We start from the raw sequence: 20,780 nt of genomic DNA on the forward strand, positions 1-20,780 counted from the left end.
TACTGATTTTTTTGTCTAGTTATTTTATGAACATTAGAGAGATGTGGTAAAATGTCCAACTATGATTGTAGAATTGTCTCTTTAATTCTGCCAGTTTTTGTTTCATTTATTTTGAAGTTTTGTTTTGGGTGCAAACGCATTTATTATTTTGGATGTCTTTATTTTGAAGTTGCCTTCTAATTATGAAATGCCCCTCTTTATCTTTGTTAATACTTTTTGTTTTGAAATCTATTTTCATTAGAATCTAATGAAATGATTATCTAATGATTAGATAATGATTAAGCTAATCTAGACTGCTGATGTTTTTTGCTTGGTACATTTTTTTTTCCATTAACTTACTACCTACCTTTCAGTGTCTTAATATTTAGAGTATTACTTTTGTGGATAATACATAGTTGGGTCTTGTTTTCCTAACTGGACAATCTCTTCATTTTAATTTGAAAGTTTAATCCATTAATGTTTGTGTAATCATTGACACAAATGAATTGGAGAATACCATTTCATGTTTGTTTTCTATTTATGTGTGTTTTCTTTTTGTTTTTCATTTCTTGCTTTTCTAAAGAGAATATTTGGAGATATTTTAGAATCTTTTTATTTTACTACTGATTTTTTAAAAAATTAATTAATTTATTTTTATTTTTGGCTGCGTTGGGTCTTCGTTGCTGCGCGCAGGCTTTCTCTAGTTAGGGCGAGGGGGGCTACTCTTCATTGCGGTGCACGGGCTTCTCGTTGCTGTGGCTTCTCTTGTTGCGGAGGATGGGCTCTAGGCGTGCGGTCTTCAGTAGTTGTGGCTTGCGGGCTCTAGAGTGCAGGCTCAGTAGTTGTGGTGCATGGGCTTAGCTGCTCCATGGCATGTGGGATCTTCCCAGACCAGGGATCGAACCTGTGTTCCCTGCATTGGCAGGCAGATTCTTATCCACTGCACCACCAGGGAAGCCCTACTACTGATTTTTTTTTTCTTTTGCGGTATGCGGGCCTCTCACTGTTGTGGCCTCTCCCGTTGTGGAGCACAGGCTCTGGACACGCAGGCTCAGCGGCCATGGCTCATGGGCCCAGCTGCTCCGCAGCATGTGGGATCTTCCCAGACCGGGGCACAAACCCGTGTCCCCTGCATCGGCAGGCGGACTCTCAACCACTGTGCCACCAGGGAAGCCCCCTACTACTGATTTTTTTAAAGCTCTTTTATTGAGGTATAATTGATACAGAATACTGTATATACTCATTGATATACTTGAAGAGTACACTTGGTAATTTTAACATATGTATTTACTTGTGAAACTGTAACTATCAATACATATAAGGATACATATAAGAGAGGTTCCAAATGGTGGGAAAAAGGGATGCAAAAGCTTAGTCACAAATATTCACAGCAGTGTTATTCATAATAGTCATAACATGGAAATAACCCAGATGTCCATTAGCTGATGAATGGTTAAATAAAATGTGGTATATCCACATGGTAGAATATCATTCAGCCTCAAAAAGGAATGAGATTCTGACACATGCTACATGTGTTTATCTTATACATGTAACATTGGTGAACCTCACATATGTTACGCTAGTTGAAACAAAGCCAGACACAAAAGATCACATATTGTACTGTTTCATTTATGTAAAATGTCCAAAATAGTCAAATTCAGAAAATGGTATAAAAGTGTATCAAGTAAATACTAACAGAAAGCTACTATTGCTATATTAGACAAAAGAGACTAAGACAGAAAGCATTATTATACATAAAAAGAGGATCAATTTACAATGATAAAATCTTCAATTTATTAAAAGATGTAATAGTTTAAAATTTATAATTCCCTAATTACTACATTTCAAACTGTATAAAACAAAAATTGACAGAACTGCAAAGAGTCAAATTGATAATCATTGTGAGAGATATCATGTACCTCTCAGTAATTAATAGACCAAATGAGCATAAAATAAATTCTCTACAGATTATTTGAAAAACTTTATTATATTAATCTGATCTTGTGGGCATACTTATCTAAGGCAATTATAGAATGAACACTGTTTTCAAACAAATACAGCATTTATAAAAATTGACCATATATTGTGCCTTAAATCACAACTAATTTCCAAAGTTTAGTAATATACAAAATATAAGAAACAAATGACAAAAAGATAAGCAGAGAATTTTATGTTTTTATCGAGAACTATTGTCCTAACTCTAAGCAATCTCTGGTATTAGTAAAATAAAAAATTATAGCTAACTATGTATGAACTGCAAACAGAGATATGCAGAAATCAGGAAAGTAGAAAGTCACTTCTTTGAAAAAAATAAAATTGACCAACCTGTTGCACAATTGGCCATGATAAAAAAAGACAGTGATAAAGCAATATTTAGGAATACAAAATATGATGTTATTTTAGATTCTGTAAGCATTAAAGGTTAAGAGGATGAAGGCCTAAGCTTAAGAGGTAAAAGTATAAAACTTCTAGGAAAAAACCTGTGGGAACATCTTCATGACCTGTATGAATGTTCACAGCTTTTTTGGTAATAGCCAAAAACTGGAAACAGTCTAAATGTCCATCAACATGTGAATCAACAAATTGGGATCCATCCACAAAATGGAATATTGCTTAGCAATGAAAAGGAATAAACTATTGTTAAACCAACAATGTGGTGAATTTCAAAATAATCATGCTGAGGGAAAGAATCCAGAAAAAAAAAGTATTTACTGTGTGATCCCATGTATATAAAATTTTAGGTAATGCAAGCTAATCTATAGTGACAGAACTCAGATCAGTGGTTGCCAGGGGATTGGGTCAAAGAAGAGCAGTAGGGAATGGATTTTGAAGGGCATGAAGAAGAGCATGATGGATATTACTTTTTTTCATTATGGTGATAGTTTCACATACTTCAAAACTTAGCAATTTGTATACTTTAAATATATTCAGTGTATTGTATGTCAGTTATATCTGCAGAAGACTTAAACCTATTTAGAGTGATATGAGAAAGTTAAATGGAACTTAGTTTTACTTGTGAACATGGATATAAAAATCCATTTTTTTAGTCTTTAAGACTGATAAAAGTTAGTATAAGCAGCAATTTTTGCAACTTTTTCTTTCTTCCCTTTTTAAAATTTTGTCTGAAAATTTTGTTACAGCTCTATAGTATCAACCCTCCTTGCTCTTATGGATGGATTAGACAATAGGGGCGAAATTGTTGTTATTGGTGCTACAAATAGACTTGATTCTATAGATCCTGCTCTCAGGAGACCTGGTCGTTTTGACAGAGAATTTCTTTTCAACCTTCCTGATCAAAAGGTAAGAGTTTTTGATATATTAAGATTTATTTGTGACTCAATTATGAAATATATATATATGTATACATATACTTTGAAAGTGGTATTTTATGAGTTGTCATTTTCAAAATTTTGTGCTTGTTGGATATCTTAGTTACTCCGTAAAAAATTCTTGTCATTATTGAATAATTTAATCTTTTTTGTTAACAATTATCAGAAAGTTTATGATTTTTAGGAAGTAAGGGTATGATTTTTAGGTTACTATAGATGCTTACTTACTCTTTTCTTTAGTTCTCCACATTGTATTAATTATCTTGTATGACAGGTTATATGTCTCTTGTTCACCAAAGTAGCTTTGTTCCCATAAAAATAACATTTTTAGAGTAATGGTAGCTTTATGAATAAGAGCCCAATATGCAAATTCTCATAGAAATGGCTGTAACATCTTAATTAAAAGCAGCAAATGCCATTCATTATAGTGTAGTTTTAAAAAGAACATAATAAAAAAAATAAGAACATAAGTGAAACAGGGCAATGTGTAGTCATTGACTATGTAAAATGTTATTTAATATGTTATACAGAGTTCTCTTGTCCTATTTTTACTTGGCAATATTTTGGTTAGTCTTTGACCAGTTTAATCATTGACTGTCATCTTCACTGCACATTTATATTTGAGAGGGAGGGACATATTCAGAGAAGATTCTGTATTTGACAATGCTTTGCATGTATTAAACATATCAAGCCTAATTAGAACCTTTATAACACATACCTATATAAATATAACCAAAAGAGAGCAGAGAAGGTACTACATATGAATATATATATTTATACACACACACGCACACACGAGCACTTGCTATTATATGGCTTTGATTTTGGATCTCTGTAAAATGCCTTGTTTATGTACATAGATGTGAGAAGCTTAGTGATTAGTACAGTACAGTAGACTCTAGGGAAATGAAGGCAATGGCTCTGCTGTATAGAGCAGTCTGTGTAGAGCAGTCTCTACCTCAGTTCGACAGTCTGAACAGCCACTATATCTGTCTCAGTTTTGGATTGACGATCCAACTTATAGGCTTTTTTTTGGCACCAAGTTTATTTAGCTTTGTCAGAATGGGAAACATAGTGTATACAGCATCATTTTTGTTACCCGAGTGAGCTTCTAGGGCTGTACCAGTGCATAGAGGTACGCTTAGTTATAGGAGACAAGACTGAAGTAGTCTACTTCAGCATGGGGAAGCATCAGCTATCTTATTTGGAACATCTTACAACAGTTCAAGCACATCTTTTAGGCTCTACCAGTAGATGGGGAAAATATGCTTATTAGCTCTAAGAGACACAGCCAGTGTTCATTTCGGCACAGGAAAGCCATTACCTTGATTTTCCAATTATCTTCTCTAGTGTCCTAGTCATGTAGGCCTCAAAGTCCATATGCCAACCATAGTCCTTACAATTCAGGTATAGTCCACACAAATCAGAGATTTAACAGTAAACGAGGTCTAGAACAGTACTGTCCAGTTGAATTTTCTGTGATGATGGAAATGTTCTGTGGCTTACTATATTGTATAAGTATGGATCTTGAACATAGTTTTCCATGTTAATTTTAACTTTCGAAGTTTCAAGAAAACAGTGCTTAAGACCTAAACTTAAGATCATTTTTCTTGGCCTGGGTCTGTGGAAAAAACCTAGACTGGCTGTTCACCTTTTTTTCCTTAGGTAATATTTAAGGTCATGAGACTAGATGATACAATTCCTCTGTCTTAAGAAGCAGTCAGTAAGGTAAGAGGAAAACTAGGAGAGTGGGATTCTGGAAGCCAGGTGAAGAAACTATATCAATGGGGAAGGTATAATTAACTGTGTCGGATGTTGCTAAATTAAATCACATGACAGAAGATTGGCGATTGTATTTAGCATTATGTAGGTCATTGGTGAAACCTGATGGGAACAATTTCAATTAGTAGTGGGTGCAAAAAACTTGACTCGAATATGGTTAGTTTAAGTGAATGGAGCGGAGGAATTGGAGACAGTGAATGGAGATAAATTTTTCAAAGTGTTTTGCTGTAATAAGAAGCAAAGGATTGAGGTGAGATGTTGAGCAAATTGGGGACAAGAGAAGGTGTTTTGTTATTTTTAAGATGGGAGAAATATCCCGTAGGGAAGGAAGTTTTGGTGATGAAATTGAGAAAGGAGAATTATCTTCTTGCCTTGATAGGCGAGAAGGGGGATTGGATTTAATGTATGAGTGATGAGAATGACTTTATTTTTAATTTAAAAAAATTTTATTTATTTATTTGTCTCTGCTGGGTCTTAGTTGCAGCATGTGGGATCTAGTTCCCTGACCAGGGATCAAACCTGGGCCCCCTGCCCTGGGAGCGTGGAGTCTTAGACACTGGACCACCAGGGAGGTCCCGAGAATGACTATAGATAGGAATTTGATAGTTCATCTGTTATAATAGGGAGAAGACAGAATATTGCGGGTACACATGCTAACAGGTGGACAGAGTTGGTATGGGGTACCTTTGGAAGTTTCCTTCTGATTGCTTCAGTTTTCTCAGTGGATTAGGAAGCAAGTTCTGAACGAGAGGCTGAGCGTGAAGACAGAGAAGCCATGAACTAGTCTGCTGGAAGATAGCCTCATGAATAGAATAGAGAAGGGTTAAGGGCAGTCATAAGGCTCCATTTGGTTATTAATTTAAATTGATACCAGTCAGTGTCTAATATTAGCATGCAGTTTGGGAAGTGGAATATCATGACTCTTGCTATTTGAGCAAGTGACAGTAAAAAACAAACAACAAAAAAAGTAAGTCTTGGTGCCAAATTTTAATAATTTTGTTAACTCTTTATTACCATAAAATAGCATGTACCTTCTTTATGCAGTAATGCTTAATTTCTTTTGTTTATCATCAGCAGCAGTATGATTATTGTTATAAATGTTATGTGTATATTCATGAATCCTAAAGAATGAGTGACCTGAGTTTGCCTTTGACTCTTAATAATAGAGGAAGCTACTTTCTATTAGGAGAAACCATATGATTTACTATTCTGTATGCCATATAGAGTAAATTGTAATGAAACATTTCTTGATTTAAATAAATTCTTCTATTTCTTGTTTTTATGATAAAGAAAGGAGACTCTTTATATAGAAAAAGAGAAAGGCACTTAAACGTCTCAGAGACCTGACAATAACTTTTGACTTTACGTAATTAATTTCATTTCCTCTAAATCTTTACTTATTTTGTAAAATGAAGGGATACAGATAGATTTTTTTTTTTTTTTTTTTTTTTTGCGGCATGTGGGATATTCCCGGACCAGGGCACGAACCCGCGTCCCCTGCATCGGCAGGCGGACTCCCAACCACTGCGCCACCAGGGAAGCCCCGATAGATCTTTTTTGAGATATCTTCCAGCTTAGATTTTTTTTTGCCGTGTTTCTGATTCTCTAAGGGTCTTGAATGAGTGGCGCCCCTTCTGCTAATGAAGTCTATATAGATTCTTAATGTCATCTTCTAGACTATGTAAGCTCTGAGAATTATATTTTTTGGGGGCCTTGGTTTTATATTCTTTTAATATCTGTTCAGGCAGATATTTCAAGTTGAAAGAAAATATTTCTTACATCATTGATTTATTTTTGGTAGCTGAACACCTAACTTGGAACTTGGAATTGAAGCAATAGCTATTGATTCCAGATTTTGTCAACTTTTTGAGCAAAGTTTATCTTGAAAACTTTCAAGTTCTTTTTGTTTTTGTGCTAGACCCCAGATTCCTCACCAAGGCAATAATATTATCATCTTGGTTATAATTTGCTTTTTCATAGTCTCAAGAAACTCAAGTAACAGTGTTGAGGAAACAAGTATACTCAATTTTTTTTTTTTTTTTTTTTTTTTGCGGTACGCGGGCCTCTCACTGCTGTGGCCTCTCCCGTTGCGGAGCACAGGCTCCGGACGCGCAGGCTCAGTGGCCACGGCTCACGGGCCCAGCCGTTTCGCGGCATGTGGGATTCTCCTGGACCGGGGCATGAACCTGTGTCCCCTGTATCGGCAGGTGGACTCTCAACCACTGCGCCACCAGGGAAGCCCAAGTATACTCAATTTTAGAAAGCATTGTCTTTCCCCTGAAAGAAGGCAAATGTGAAAAAAAAATTCTGATGTGACTTTTCAGGTGATTATGGACTCATACTTCAGTGTTTATGTTTTACTGTGGGAGAAAAAGAAATTTCATTTAATTTGGAACCAAGATGTTAAAATTTTGATTGTGCTATACAGTTAGATTTAAGGTAAAGAATGCTCTTTTGAAAGAAAAAAATCAAGGTAAAATTGTTTAAACCTTTCTTTTACAGTGAATTCAATTAATATTTATGGAGATTACCTTGTTATATATTAAATGTGAAAGCATTAACTAACCTACAAGATGATGTTTATTATATTTATTTACTTAATTGAAAACTTCTTCAACTTAAAACTTTAATGATACTTTATGCATATTAGAACCAAAAGGCCTGTGAAATCTAAATATAAGGTTTGTTTAAAAGATGATTATTATAACACATTAAAGTTTTTTTGTTTACATGTTTTCAAATGGTTAAAATGACTTGGAGGAAAGTGAAATTTAGTTTTGAGTTCTAGTCCTATATCAGTCACGTAGTCATATGTGCCGCTAGTCAAGTTCCTTTACCTCTCAGGTATCTTAGTTTGTGAAACAAAGATCTCTGCTACATAGCTCACAAGGTTATTATGGGAATCAGAGTTGATACGGATGCCAAGCTGTTTATGTTTCTTTTAAAATAAACAGTTGCTTTTCTGGGATATGGTTAGTTGATAAATTTGTTCCATCTAATACATTTTGGGGTTGAGGATATTTTATTTATTTGTACTTTTTTCCTTAGGCAAGATTTTATTTATCTGTGCTTTTCTTCTTAGGCAAGAAAACACATTTTACAGATCCATACCAGGGACTGGAATCCAAAATTGTCAGATGCTTTTTTAGGTGAATTGGCTGAAACATGTGTTGGTAAGTGCTACTGTTTGAATTTTTTGATTGTCATTGTTTGTTCTGATCAGCCTCCCTTTCCCCTTATGTTTGGAATGTGAATGAGTATAGTTGTGTTTTTGTGCAATAGATGGCTTTGCCTTTAAATGTAAACATTTCACTTGACGTTTGAACACTTCTAAATTAGAATTTTAGCTGCCATTAGGTGTTTTGATTATCAAAGCTCAGTGGTCATATGCCTTTCATTGAGTGCTGGATTTCCAGTATTACTACAGTGTCTCCTTTTAGGAATTGTTCCCTTTCAGAAGTTTTACTAAGAAAAATAAGCTTAAACGAGAGGTGAAGGTCCAGGGATAGGGCAGGATTGTAGTCTTTTACTTCACAGATTACATGATGGACTCATCCTCATGCTGGTGGTTTAGAAAGAAGTTGAGTGAGAGGAGTCTTCAAAGAAAATACTTAATGACATCTGCTAGTATTTCCCCAAATGTAAAACTCTCCAAGTTAATAAGTTATTCACAAAGTAGAAGATCTCCTACAGAGTGAACGAACACTACTGTCCTAAAAGGATATGGTGAGAGTGTTTTATGTACATGCATGACCATACATAGGAGACGGAATTCAGAGGTTTTAGAATTCAGGGTTTTGGCTCTAATTAGGTCTGAAATAAAAATGAATGTGGTATTAAGCAACTGAATATACACACAGGTATTTTTCCTTCATTCTTTTTCTGTCTTTTGTCTGTTTTCCTCTTATTCTCTCAAAAATATAAATTAAAAAATCTCTCCATGAACTTTTTTTAAGCATTATGAAGAAGTCCCCCTAATAAGTCCACTAACAGTCAGCAGTCTACTTGGGAAAATTTTAAAGTTACCAAAACCAAAAAGAACAACTTAGTTAAAAAATCATTGTGGTCCACCATCAAATAATTAAAACTTAAATAGAACATTAGTCCATTCAGTTAGCTACATCCGAATTATCCTCTTCATCCACAGGGACCTCCATCTCCGAAGCAGCATACCTCAGCTTTTGAACCACAAAGACCTCGACATCTTCTGGTGAGGAGAAAACGTAAATCTCTCCAGCACTACTCCAGTTTAAGCTTTGCCTGGTATAAGAGAGCATGCGCCAAACCCATTTCATGTAAATTTGGCTTGACCTTTGCAAAGCCTTGTGCTGCTTTATGGGAGAGGGTGGTATTTGGTACAAAATCCAGTCTTTGCCCTTTTTGAAATTTGACCCCTTTTATTTCCTGTTACTTTTATGATATTATTGTGTTACAGTATAGATCAGAATGGGAAATATTTGTAGATTCATCTGTGAATTTGTCACAGAATGATCCTTAACTGAAATAAGCAGAAGTCTTCAAATAATTTTGGAAATTCCCTAAGAGTAATTTTAAAATTACTTTTTTACCCTATCTACCATCTGAAATACTATATACTCTAATTCTTCATCTTAAATATTAGACTCTCAGTTTCCTTTTTCATTTCGAAAGGCCACTCCTTCTCATTTTACCAAGTTATTTATTTTAGCTTTTAGTCTGTTTCTTAAGTTAAAAAAATTTTAAGACATATTTTTTTATAGGACTGAAAAAGTTCTCTTGCCTTTTTTGGGGGTGGCGTTGCTGGTTTAGAATCTGCTTATATATACTCTATTTTCTTACTGGAGAGTGACATAAAAATCCATTATAATTAACTGACTTCTGATTTTGATTATGACATTTATTTCATTTAAGTTCACTTTAAAAAAAAAAAGAAAAAAGCAAATACAGGTCTTCCAACAGGAACGGAATAGCAATAAATTTTTAATTCATTATGAGCTTAGCACTTAGGTATCCCAAAGATGTTTTAACATGTATGGGTTCAGCTGAATGAAATTTATGCCTAACAAAAGAGTATGCAGTCTTAATGAACGACTGCAAAGATAGTTGACCTCTTGTTAGAGGTTATGGATTTGGTAACTTTTATCTTGAAATGAATTCCCAAGTACTTGGAGGTTTGCATGCATAATAGGTGTGATTTTTAGTAGTCTTCAAATAATTTGGTATCCAGAACATGTGCACAAATAGTAGGAACTTAAGGTTAATGAAGAACTTTAATCTAATCATATTTCTCTATTCATTTTCACTAAGAGGGCCAAAACAATGAAAGCGTATCTGTCAGTGTGGCATCTTAGCTTGTGGACCTTCATTGTTTGGTATTTTACTTAAAAAGTAACTTCATAAAATTTTATTACCTTTCTCTAGTTTATAACCTCTTTGAATAGCTTATATTTTCATTCTTTCAGACAAATTTCCATCTTAATAGCAGTATTTAGGAATGCGTTTTCTTTGGTATCTAGCTATGTGTGTTCATCAGACTATTAGAGTTGTAATGGTAGAACTAGTATAGTTATGGAATTCTTATGGAAGGGATATTGATATTTAACATCAACTTTTAACTCTCAAAAGGCTGTATTTCAGTATTTCTAGAATAGTCATATCGTCTATTTTTCTAAACCAGGACCCTTTTGAGAGTGAAAAAATACGCTGTTAATTATGACAAGGCAAATGGCCAAAACCAGGACATGTGGTCACCCTTAATATAGCCTATTTAGCCATGGTTATGATGTACCTTTAATTCTGTTTTAGAGTCTAGTAAGGAAAGTGTATTATAAATTCAGTAGTTCTCAATTTTTTTGTATATCAGTATCACTTGTAAAGTTTTCTCAAAATACACATTTATGATATTAAACCACCACTTAGTGATTCTGATTCATTAAGTTTGTCGGGAATCTATTTTTGACTCATTTTCATTGTTTATTCAGATGACTAGTCAAGGTTGACAACCACAGATATAAACTAGTAATTCTCATTCACAAACAAATGTAAAGAAGATAAATCCTATCATTTATAGTCTGTTGGTTATGATAATCCATGAGAAAATTTACTTCTTTATTTTTTTCAAGGATTAGTTTATAACTAATGATGAAATTCAAACTTCCAAGCAAAAATTAGGATTTTTTAAAAAACAAAAAAGGGATTATAAGCTACACAGCAGTTCTCAAAGGGCATTCTATGACTTATATTTGTCATTGTGAGCTGACAGCTTGCCAGCACTTAAAAGACTTTAGCGATGAGATTGGTGATGATATTAACAAATGTGATTTTTTTGATATGGTTAATAAAATGTGTCAATATACAAAACATCTATTTAACTCAGTGAAGAAAATTTACTTCTTTAAGTGGAATCTATTATTGTTGATAAGCTTTAAAATTATCTTTAATAAATTAAAAAAAAATGAACAAACATTGCTATTTATATTATTATGTCAAACATAAATGTTATGGGCAACATTTACTACATAAAATACCTTTTAGTGGCTTTTTTCTGTTCTGCATTGTTTTTGAACGTTTTCTCTTTTTTAATTAGGTTTTTGCACTTAAAAATAGGGTCATGTGGTATGTTCACTAAGTATATATACTTTTAAAGAAGAAAAAGAAATGTGGTTTATATTTTTTTGAAGACGGTAGTTTATTCTTTACTTCCTCTGAAATGAATTATTTAGTTAACTGTTTATAACTGAGCTGGTGTTCTGCAGTTATTTTGTTGAACTAATGTAACAGATGTGTATGGAACAGGAAAAGATACTTTTTGTCAGGTTCATTCATTGAGAAATAGAAAATAAAATGAGAGACGTGGTAAACTTGGTTATTCTGAAGAATTATTTGGGAGATTGATTGCTGTCATGGGGCAGTGTTAATGCTTAATCTGCTTATAGTTTTCTGAATTAAATTCTCATAGGTCATATTAAGTTTTCCCCTACCTCTGAATAAATGTTTATGAATATAGTACTTGATAGTTTTCATTGAAATTTTTAGTTACAGTGAGTAAGTTGGTTTAATAGTAAAAGAATTTAGATTTCTTAGAAAAAGAAAAGCCTAATAGATATGATTCATCCCCTTCTTTCTTGTAATACATGGTAACCTAATAATTATACGTTTCCAAACTATAACCTTGGAGTTACTCTTTTCTTTTTTCATTCATTCTTTCACTCAAGAAATATTTTTTGGATATCTACTGAATGCCAGGCCAGGCATCGTTCTTGGTAGTTGAGATACATTTAGCGAACAAAACAAACAAATACCCCTATTCTTACAGAGGTCACATTCTAGTTGGGGAAGGCAGACAGTAAACATAATAGGTAGATGATAAGGTTGTAAGTGCTGTGGAAAAAGGAGAGCAGGGTGAGGAGTTTTCTGTTATGTGTAGGACTTGTTTAACGTGATCATTTGCCCTACTGAGGGATATAGGGATAGAATTTATTATAGATGTGTGAGTCAGTTTGATTTATATGGTTTTGTTCCTTAATGTTCTTTTTCTGCCAGTTAGTCTGGTACTATTTCTTCTCTGCTCGTAGTTTTCCTATCTAATTACCATTTTAATTTCAGTATTTAAGTGTTCTACAAGGTCATTGTGAGATATAAAAAGATAAATAAACCTGATACCACTCTTTGAAGAGCTTAGGGACTAATGTTCTGTAATTAGTTCGGGTGGTTCCCACTGCTGGCATAACTGATAAAGGTGGCCAAATGCAGGTTTCATTGTCGATATAAAAAAACACCATGACTAGTTTGAGGTTTTCTTCCCATTTGTGGTAAAAACCTAAGAGTTCATATGTTTTTCTATGTATTTGTCGCTCAAATGAATGAAATGATTTCAGAGCACTGGTGGCTTGATCTGTCGTTTAACTACATGATCAGTTAAATATGGGTAATGGATGATACCTCATATCTTTGTAGCCCTTTGAACTAGATTATCAATCATTTTAAACTAAATAGATATATATAAAGGAAGATAATGTAGAAATTTAATGGATTCTCATTCCCTGTAATACCTTTGGAACTATCAGAGATGATCATAACTTTAAAGTATAGTTTTGGGGGTAATAAGATATTAACCTGCTTGTGGGTTGCACTCAGAGTTAGTAGTAGAATAGCTCTGATTTTGAAGTTTCCGCTTATGTACACTACTTTGTACTGCTCCATTATATGTGTTTGAAAATTAGTAATATTAGAAAAATTTATAGAAAACTGTAATGTCATGAGGACTAAACTAATAATTGGAAATATTGATGAAAGATTGATATAAAACTATTTTTTTAAAACCTTTCCTGAAGAAAGATGTACATTGTAATTGGTTTTGGCACAAAATATATGACTTGTTTTCTTTTAATATCATTAGTTCATGTGTTTGTTAATTAAAATATTCAAAACATTTTTAGTTTTAATGAGTAAACAGTTTTATTAGGTGACTTTAAATGGTCAGTTTTCATTTTGCTAGTGAAATTGCACATGATTGATTTAGTATTTTATTTTAGATAAAGATGTGCATATTTGCAAAATAGGGTTGATACTTGGAAAAATGGACTTACCTTTGTTATCCTTTTCCTTTTGTGCATTAGGCTATTGCGGAGCTGATATCAAGGCCCTGTGCACTGAAGCTGCCCTGATTGCCCTGCGGAGGCGTTACCCCCAGATCTATGCTAGCAGTCATAAACTGCAGCTAGATGTTTCCTCAATAGTGCTCAACGCCCAAGATTTTTACCACGCAATGCAGAATATCGTGCCTGCTTCCCAGCGTGCTGTCATGTCTTCGGGACATGCACTATCCCCCATCATAAGACCACTGCTGGAAAGAAGCTTCAACAACATCCTAGCAGTCTTGCAAAAAGTGTTTCCTCATGCTGAAATTAGCCAGAGTGACAAGAAAGAAGGTAGTATAAATTACCTTTTCATATTGTTAAAATGAAACAAGTACAGGCATAAGTAAATAAATTCTGAGTTTTCTTATAAGGGTATTTATGTGTTACTCTTTTGTATTTGCCATGAATATAGGAAATGTATCCATTTCACTGGCCACTGTTTATTCTAGGCCTAGCGTATTGTCTGGCATACAGTAGTTGCCTAGTCAGTGTCCATAAAAAGAATGAATGGATGTTTGTTCTGTTTGTTCACTCTTGGAACATTCTGACTATCTTAATGTAGGAGTGTTACCACCTTTAGAAAAGTTGGCTATGATATTATTGGCTTACATTTCTTTTATTATCATAAAGCCCTTACATAAATTGTCATTTGTTAATCCTCATAACAATCCTGGGGGTAGGTACTCTTACTCTATCAAAAATGAAGATGTTCACTTAGATAGGGTCACTCAGTAAGTTCTAGGTCTTGCTCAAGCTCAGGGAGCCTGACTCCAGAGCCCATGCACTTAACCATGTTGCTATAATGTCCCTCTGGATTCAACTCATCATACTGTTTTATTGGCACAGCACTCTGCAGTGTGCTGCGCTAATGGAGTGTAAATTACTAGTAGGGCAGTAAATTAGAACCTGATGATAGAAGGTCTTGACTTCTGGCCTCAAGATTGTAGTTTGGTTGGATTTGAGATAAAAACAGAAAGCTACTTTTAAAAATGTTACTCATATACAGGAAAACTCTAGGTTCCTGTGCTAATCAAAGTAAAAGCCCATGAACTTAGAAGAGACAGTAATTTAAAAAAATTATCCTCATTTTCTTTGTTTAACATGTAGTCTGCACTGTATAAAAAATTGTCCAATGAATTATGTTAATGGTAAAACTGTTATATATAGTAAAAATCATCGATATTCAATGAATTTTGCTTGTCATATATGTATTTTCTCATGAAATATCACATGAAATATCTCATGAAATATCACATCGATTACTTGATTTCTTAAATTTGTCAAATGAGGAGGAGAACAAATATTATGTATGAGCCAGCTACTCTGCCATGAATTGTACATTTCTTATCTCTGATTTTCAAAACTGAGGATATGTATCTTCTCCCAATTTTTTTTAATTTTTAAAAGACTATGTCACCTTTAGAAGGTCATAAAAATCTTGCCTTCTCTTCTGAGAGATTGTAACTTCTTTACTTGCATTTGAGAATTTTTTTATGGCATTATTATCTGTGTTTTCTTACCATTTTATCCCCATAAGTATAAAGTATGCTTTAGTTTCATTTTTTTTCGTCACATACCAGTGGAGGAAAGAACCCAAATTTTCTTTGATTATTAATCATTGTTTTTTAGTTATTTAGATATATTATTCTGGATTGTTTTGGTCTTTAATATTTTTCTTAGACAAGTATCCTTTCCTTATATATGAAATTATCAATCACATGGTACTCAATTATTTTCTGATTAACCTTTACAATATTAGTTGTATTAAATACTTGGCTTTTAAAAGCCATTGAAATCTGTGTCTGCCAGCACAATTCAGTATCTCATTTTAGAAAGCATGCCTAATTTTTATCTTTGTTTTTTTGGGGGAAGGGTATGATTTCTGTCAATCTTAATTTCCTCCCATTTCTCCTACATATGTTGCATTGCTTTTTATTGAATGAATTGACGCTTTTGTTAGGTGTGTATGAATTACGGCTATTAATACTTTAGGTTGTAGTCCAGATAAATTTTTAAGTATGGCACTTTCAATAGGAATTTTAGTTCCCGTTAGTCCATCGAACAACAACTTAAGACCCAGTGTTACTTGAATGAGTACATTTTTTAAGAGTGGTTTTTTTCCCACTGAATTCCTGAGTCCCTTCTTAACTAAGACTAGATTTTCCTTGAAATATGTGTGTGTGTGCCATGTGAAAAAATAAAGGTCAATTTGTTCCTTGTTGCTTTTGTAAGAACTGGGCCATACTTCAATTACTCTATTAATTAAACCATCTTATTTATATTAAATGTACTGGTTTTGGTCAAAATTAACTTAGAAATTTTTAGTAAGTAGGTGAGTATTTTATGAGAGTGCCATTTCTTTTCCAGAGTTCTTGTAGTCTCCCAAAATGCATCTCATAACACTTAACTAGTCTGTAAAGGTGAAAGAATTACATTGGTTCCATTTATAAATTATTCAGAATACTGTAGTTTGTCAATTTCCTTGGACAATCTGTGTTATTTGATGGATAACTTATTAGTTTTTGCCACTTGATTTTTAAAACAGTTTTTCTTAGCTTTGGTAGGGCACTAATATTAAAGGACTTTTTAAGCCTCATAATCTTTGTGATTTTTTTTTTAAACAGATATAGAAACTCTGATTTTAGATGATAGTGAAGATGAGAATGCTTTATCAATTTTCGAGACCAGTTGTCACTCAGGATCACCAAAGAAACAGTCATCAGCTGCTGCTGTACATAAACCTTACCTTCATTTTACAATGTAAGCAATTTATATCATTGATTTCAATTTATATTGAAATTTCTTTCAATTTAGAGTGATTTTTACTACTTTATAGTTAGAATTACAGTATATTTTTACTTATGGTTGTAACCTGGAGGACTTTGTTTTTCTGTTGTTTGGACACAATTCTGGAAAACTTTACTGTGTCTATGTTTTTGTGTGGTAATAAATTGGTTTATTGGTCAACTCAAGATATTTTTTCCTAAAATGATTGTGGGATTTTTTTTTTTTTTTTAAGTAGAGTAGAAGGAAGGGTTGCCTTCAGAAAGTAAACCCATGTCCCCAATTTTATTGCTTTTTATTTGAACTAAAGTGGACAGAAATGAAATATTTACCATGATCTAGAATATTTTGATTGTAATAAGTTTCATATGATAATTTAGGATTCTAAGGGTACTAAAGAGGTTTTGAATTAGAAATTGCTCAGTAACTAAACAAATAACTTTCTGATTCTCCAGAACCTCATTAGTTTACACTTTCCTAATTTAGATTTTATGTTTTTTCTATTTACATTTACCTTTGTCTATATTAAAGCAGCTTTTGCTGTGCACTTCAATGGGTAAACAATTTTAGTGCTAATGTAATTTTAAATTAAGAGACTAAATAGTTTTCAAATACTAACAGCGTCATCACTTGCATTTACATAATTATCATGATAGTTAAAGAACCATAATGCTCCAGTCAAGTAGGTCTAATAGGACTTTTATTAGAAGACACTGGATTGTGTATACTTTTAAGTAATTTTTCTTTAGAGATATTTTGAACACATTTAAGTCTTTAATCAAAGTTTTTCCCATGTAGATTTTGGTGAAATGTTAATTTGATTATTTGCATTGATAACCCTTCCTTGTTTTTTGGTTTTTGAAATGAGACTAAATTACTTTAATTTACTCTTTAACAGCAAGCTCTTCTATTAGAAACTTTTTTCTTCACTCCAGAGCCTTTCTTTTATGCCCTCTGGGAAGTTTTCTTAAACTGTTTCAGTGATTTTACAGATCTGTTTATTAATGGCTAAGGGAAAACCGAATAATCATTTTTTTCTGACTTTCACCTGGCTAGCCTGTGTGCCATGTGTGTGCTGTTTGTTTTGACAATTTTAGTTATTTGAATTGAAATACATAGTAGGAGCTAAGAAACTATCAATTTTTCAATAAGAACATTCTGTTACTGATTTAATGTATATCAGTGGTATGGCTTATTTTGGTTGGCTTAGCCTTTTTCAAGGAATTGGTTTAATTTTAACCTCTTTTACATACGCTTTTCTAGTTCATTGCTTTGACTTTAATTTAATAGTGAGACAGCTATATCCTAGAATGAGCTGTTTTTTAAAGATGTTTTGATAAATTATTTATTTATTCACTCATTCTGCCATTTTTTTTTTTTTTTACCCTGTGCCAGGCATTGTACTAGGTGCTCGAAGCATGAATAAGATATAACATAGTTCTTACTCTGGAAGAGTTCTTGTTCTTGGGGGTGACAAACATTGTGATATGGCTAAAGTGTTATGAAAGCAGAACTAAGAAGCTTCCACAGGGAAGTCCAGGAATGCTTCACAGAAAAAATGGTGACATTTGCTGTCCTTTTGAGTATGAAGGTATAGGAGTTAGCATTTGTTGCTCATTACAAACTAGACATGTGGTAGGTATATAAAGCTGGGGCTTCGTATATAGTAATACATATAGGCCTCTCAACAGTCATTAGCATTTGTGGTATCATCATTTTATAGATGAGGAAACTGAGATACAAAGAAGTTAAGTAAATTGCCCATGATCATGCTGCTAGTAGGGGGCAGACTTGGTACTGTTTGTTTCCTGGGATCATATTCTTTCTCTTGTACTATGTGGTTTCCAAATTGATTTCTGAGCTTAATAGGTAGATAGGGTTTTTTAGGGTAGGTTGGATGATATGATTTTTCACACTTTCCAAAGAAGCATTTACTTTAGAACATAAGCCTTTAATGAGGACTACACATGTATTTTGTTGTTGTTGATTTGGTTTGGTTTAGCTTTTTTGTTTGAGCAACATGTGTTAGCATGCCAGATTAATACATAAAAGATTCTAGACAAATAGAAAGCATGACTTTAATGCTGGTGTCAGTAACACTAGTTTGGGCATTGATGGTAGGTTTCTTTTTCTGGCAATAGTTTCCTAAAACAGTGTTGCAACCTTTTCTTTAGATTTAAGATGAAATAGAAGTCAAGCTATTTAAGGCCTATCAATCTGGTAGAGAACCCTTATGATGGAAGATAAGTTTTCTTTCTTATTGTATATTACCATAAGGGGATTAGAAACAGAACTTTTTAAGGTTTTCCAAATGAAAGTAGCTTTGTTTTTTCTGATTAGAAAGATGATATACTCTGTAGAAAATTCAAATAAAAAAGAAGAGCATAAAGAAGAAAGTAAAAATTAAAGCCCAAGCACCTGAAGGTAATATGTGTTAACATTTTGGTGACCACACTTCCATATTCTCTGTATCCATATAGACAGACCCATATATTATCTTATACAAATTATATTCTCCTGTAAGGTTGTTAATGTAACTTGCTTTCCCCCCCACTATGTTGGGAATGTTATTTCATGTCAGTATATGTTTAATGTCATTCTTTTAAAATAGCTGCATAGTATATTTTTTGGATGTTTCATAATTTATATAACCTTATTGATAAAAATTGAAATTTCCAGTTTTCCTCTTTTATAAACAGTGCTGTGATAGACATCTTTCTAAGTATACATCTTTATAACATTTTCTGATTCAGACCTTAAGGTAGATTTTAAAAACTGATTGCTGTGTCAAAGTGTGTATACATTTCAAAACCTGATAGAGATTGTTAAATTACCTTCAAGAAAGGTTGTACCAATTTACATTTCATCACTAATATATGAGAGGGTTATTTTTTCTATTCCCTTGTAATTTCTGAGCACTGTTCGTCTTTTAAAATCTTTGCCAACTAGATAGATGAAAATAATATTTTCTTATTTATTTGAATCGTTTGCACTTTCATATATTCATTCACTCATATAGATATTTTGTCAAAGTGCCCATCATGTGCCAGATGCTGTCCTAGGTAATTGGAATATGTCAGTGAACCAAATATACTAGGATCCTTACTCAGCTTACATTTTAGATGGAGACGGACAATAAAACAATCAGTGTGATAGATAAGATGTTAGAAGATAAGTACTATGGGAAAAAATGTAGAGAACACTAAGAAGTAAGGGAATCTTTGGGAGTGGGATGAATTGCAGAATATCCTTGGATATACATTTTGGCATATATTTGGCCTACTTGCCAAATTTAATTTCAGAAAATTGTACTTTTTTCCATTCTCACTATTCATGAGAATACCGATTTTCCCATCATCTATTTGCTAATAACGGTATTCTAATATTTATCAATCTAACAGATAAATGATGTTTCTCAATATTTTCATTATTTTTCATCTTTGTTAGTAACTACCAAATCTTTCTCAAGCCTAGATCACTCTTGAGCTTTAAACTTTGTCCAGTTGCCTATCACCCTTTGTTGTCACAGATCTTTCGGTATATGCTGGCTTGTGTCTTTCCTTCTCTTCCCATGAGTCCTATGAGCTACCATCCATTCAGTTGTCCCAGCTAGAATTCGACATCATTCTCAACTCTTTCCTCTTTCTTCCCTTCTATATCTAGTAAATGACCAAGTCCTATGGATTTTTCTTACTAAGTAAGTCTAATTCCAGGCTCTTCCTTCTACCTCCTCTGACACTGTTCTTGTCTATACTGTTATTAACATCTCATGCCTGGGTTATTATAGCAAACTCCTAACTGGTCACCTTTCCTATTGTTTCGCCTTCTTTCAAAACCCTTTCCTATACTGACATGCTGAGTTAGAGTTGTCATCCAAAGACATGTGTATGCTTATGTCACTTCCCCTGCTTAAGCATCTTAATGCTTCCTCATTGTCTTCAGTGTACATTCCAACTTTTAACGTGGTTTACAGAACCCTTCATAGCCCTTCACAGTCTGATTCTCCTTCCCCCTTCCCCTCCCTTACCCCGGTATCTTTACCCTTACATTACCCTAAAACCTTAAAAGAAGCTGGCTGTAATGAACTATATCCTCTACCCCAAAGGGCCAAGAGGTTTTTTTAGCCTCTGGTCCTTTGTACATCCTGTTTTTATTTCTTGAAATTCATCCTTTCTGCCTTCGATCTGTTGGGTTTGTGCTTTCATAACACTTTTTCAGGAAAGCCATTTATGAGTCTCTGATAGCACCCTGTACTTAAAGAGTGCTGCTTATTAATCACACTGAATTA

General features: G+C 33.5%; 1 protein-coding gene across 1 annotated transcript in view; it reads left to right on the top strand.

Moving 5' to 3' along the window:
- The window catches only part of ATAD2B (ATPase family AAA domain containing 2B), a 150,633-nt gene that overhangs the window by 57,427 nt on the left and 72,426 nt on the right, over positions 1–20,780 (top strand). Inside the window, exons 14-17 of the mRNA XM_030858299.2 lie at positions 3,120–3,279; positions 8,173–8,263; positions 13,688–13,999; positions 16,333–16,468. Of these exons, the coding sequence (XP_030714159.1) occupies positions 3,120–3,279; positions 8,173–8,263; positions 13,688–13,999; positions 16,333–16,468 (699 nt within the window). The remainder of the gene's footprint in view (positions 1–3,119; positions 3,280–8,172; positions 8,264–13,687; positions 14,000–16,332; positions 16,469–20,780) is intronic.

The sequence above is a fragment of the Globicephala melas genome, chromosome 12, assembly GCF_963455315.2.
Source record: "Globicephala melas chromosome 12, mGloMel1.2, whole genome shotgun sequence".
In the NCBI taxonomy this organism is placed as follows: domain Eukaryota; kingdom Metazoa; phylum Chordata; class Mammalia; order Artiodactyla; family Delphinidae; genus Globicephala; species Globicephala melas.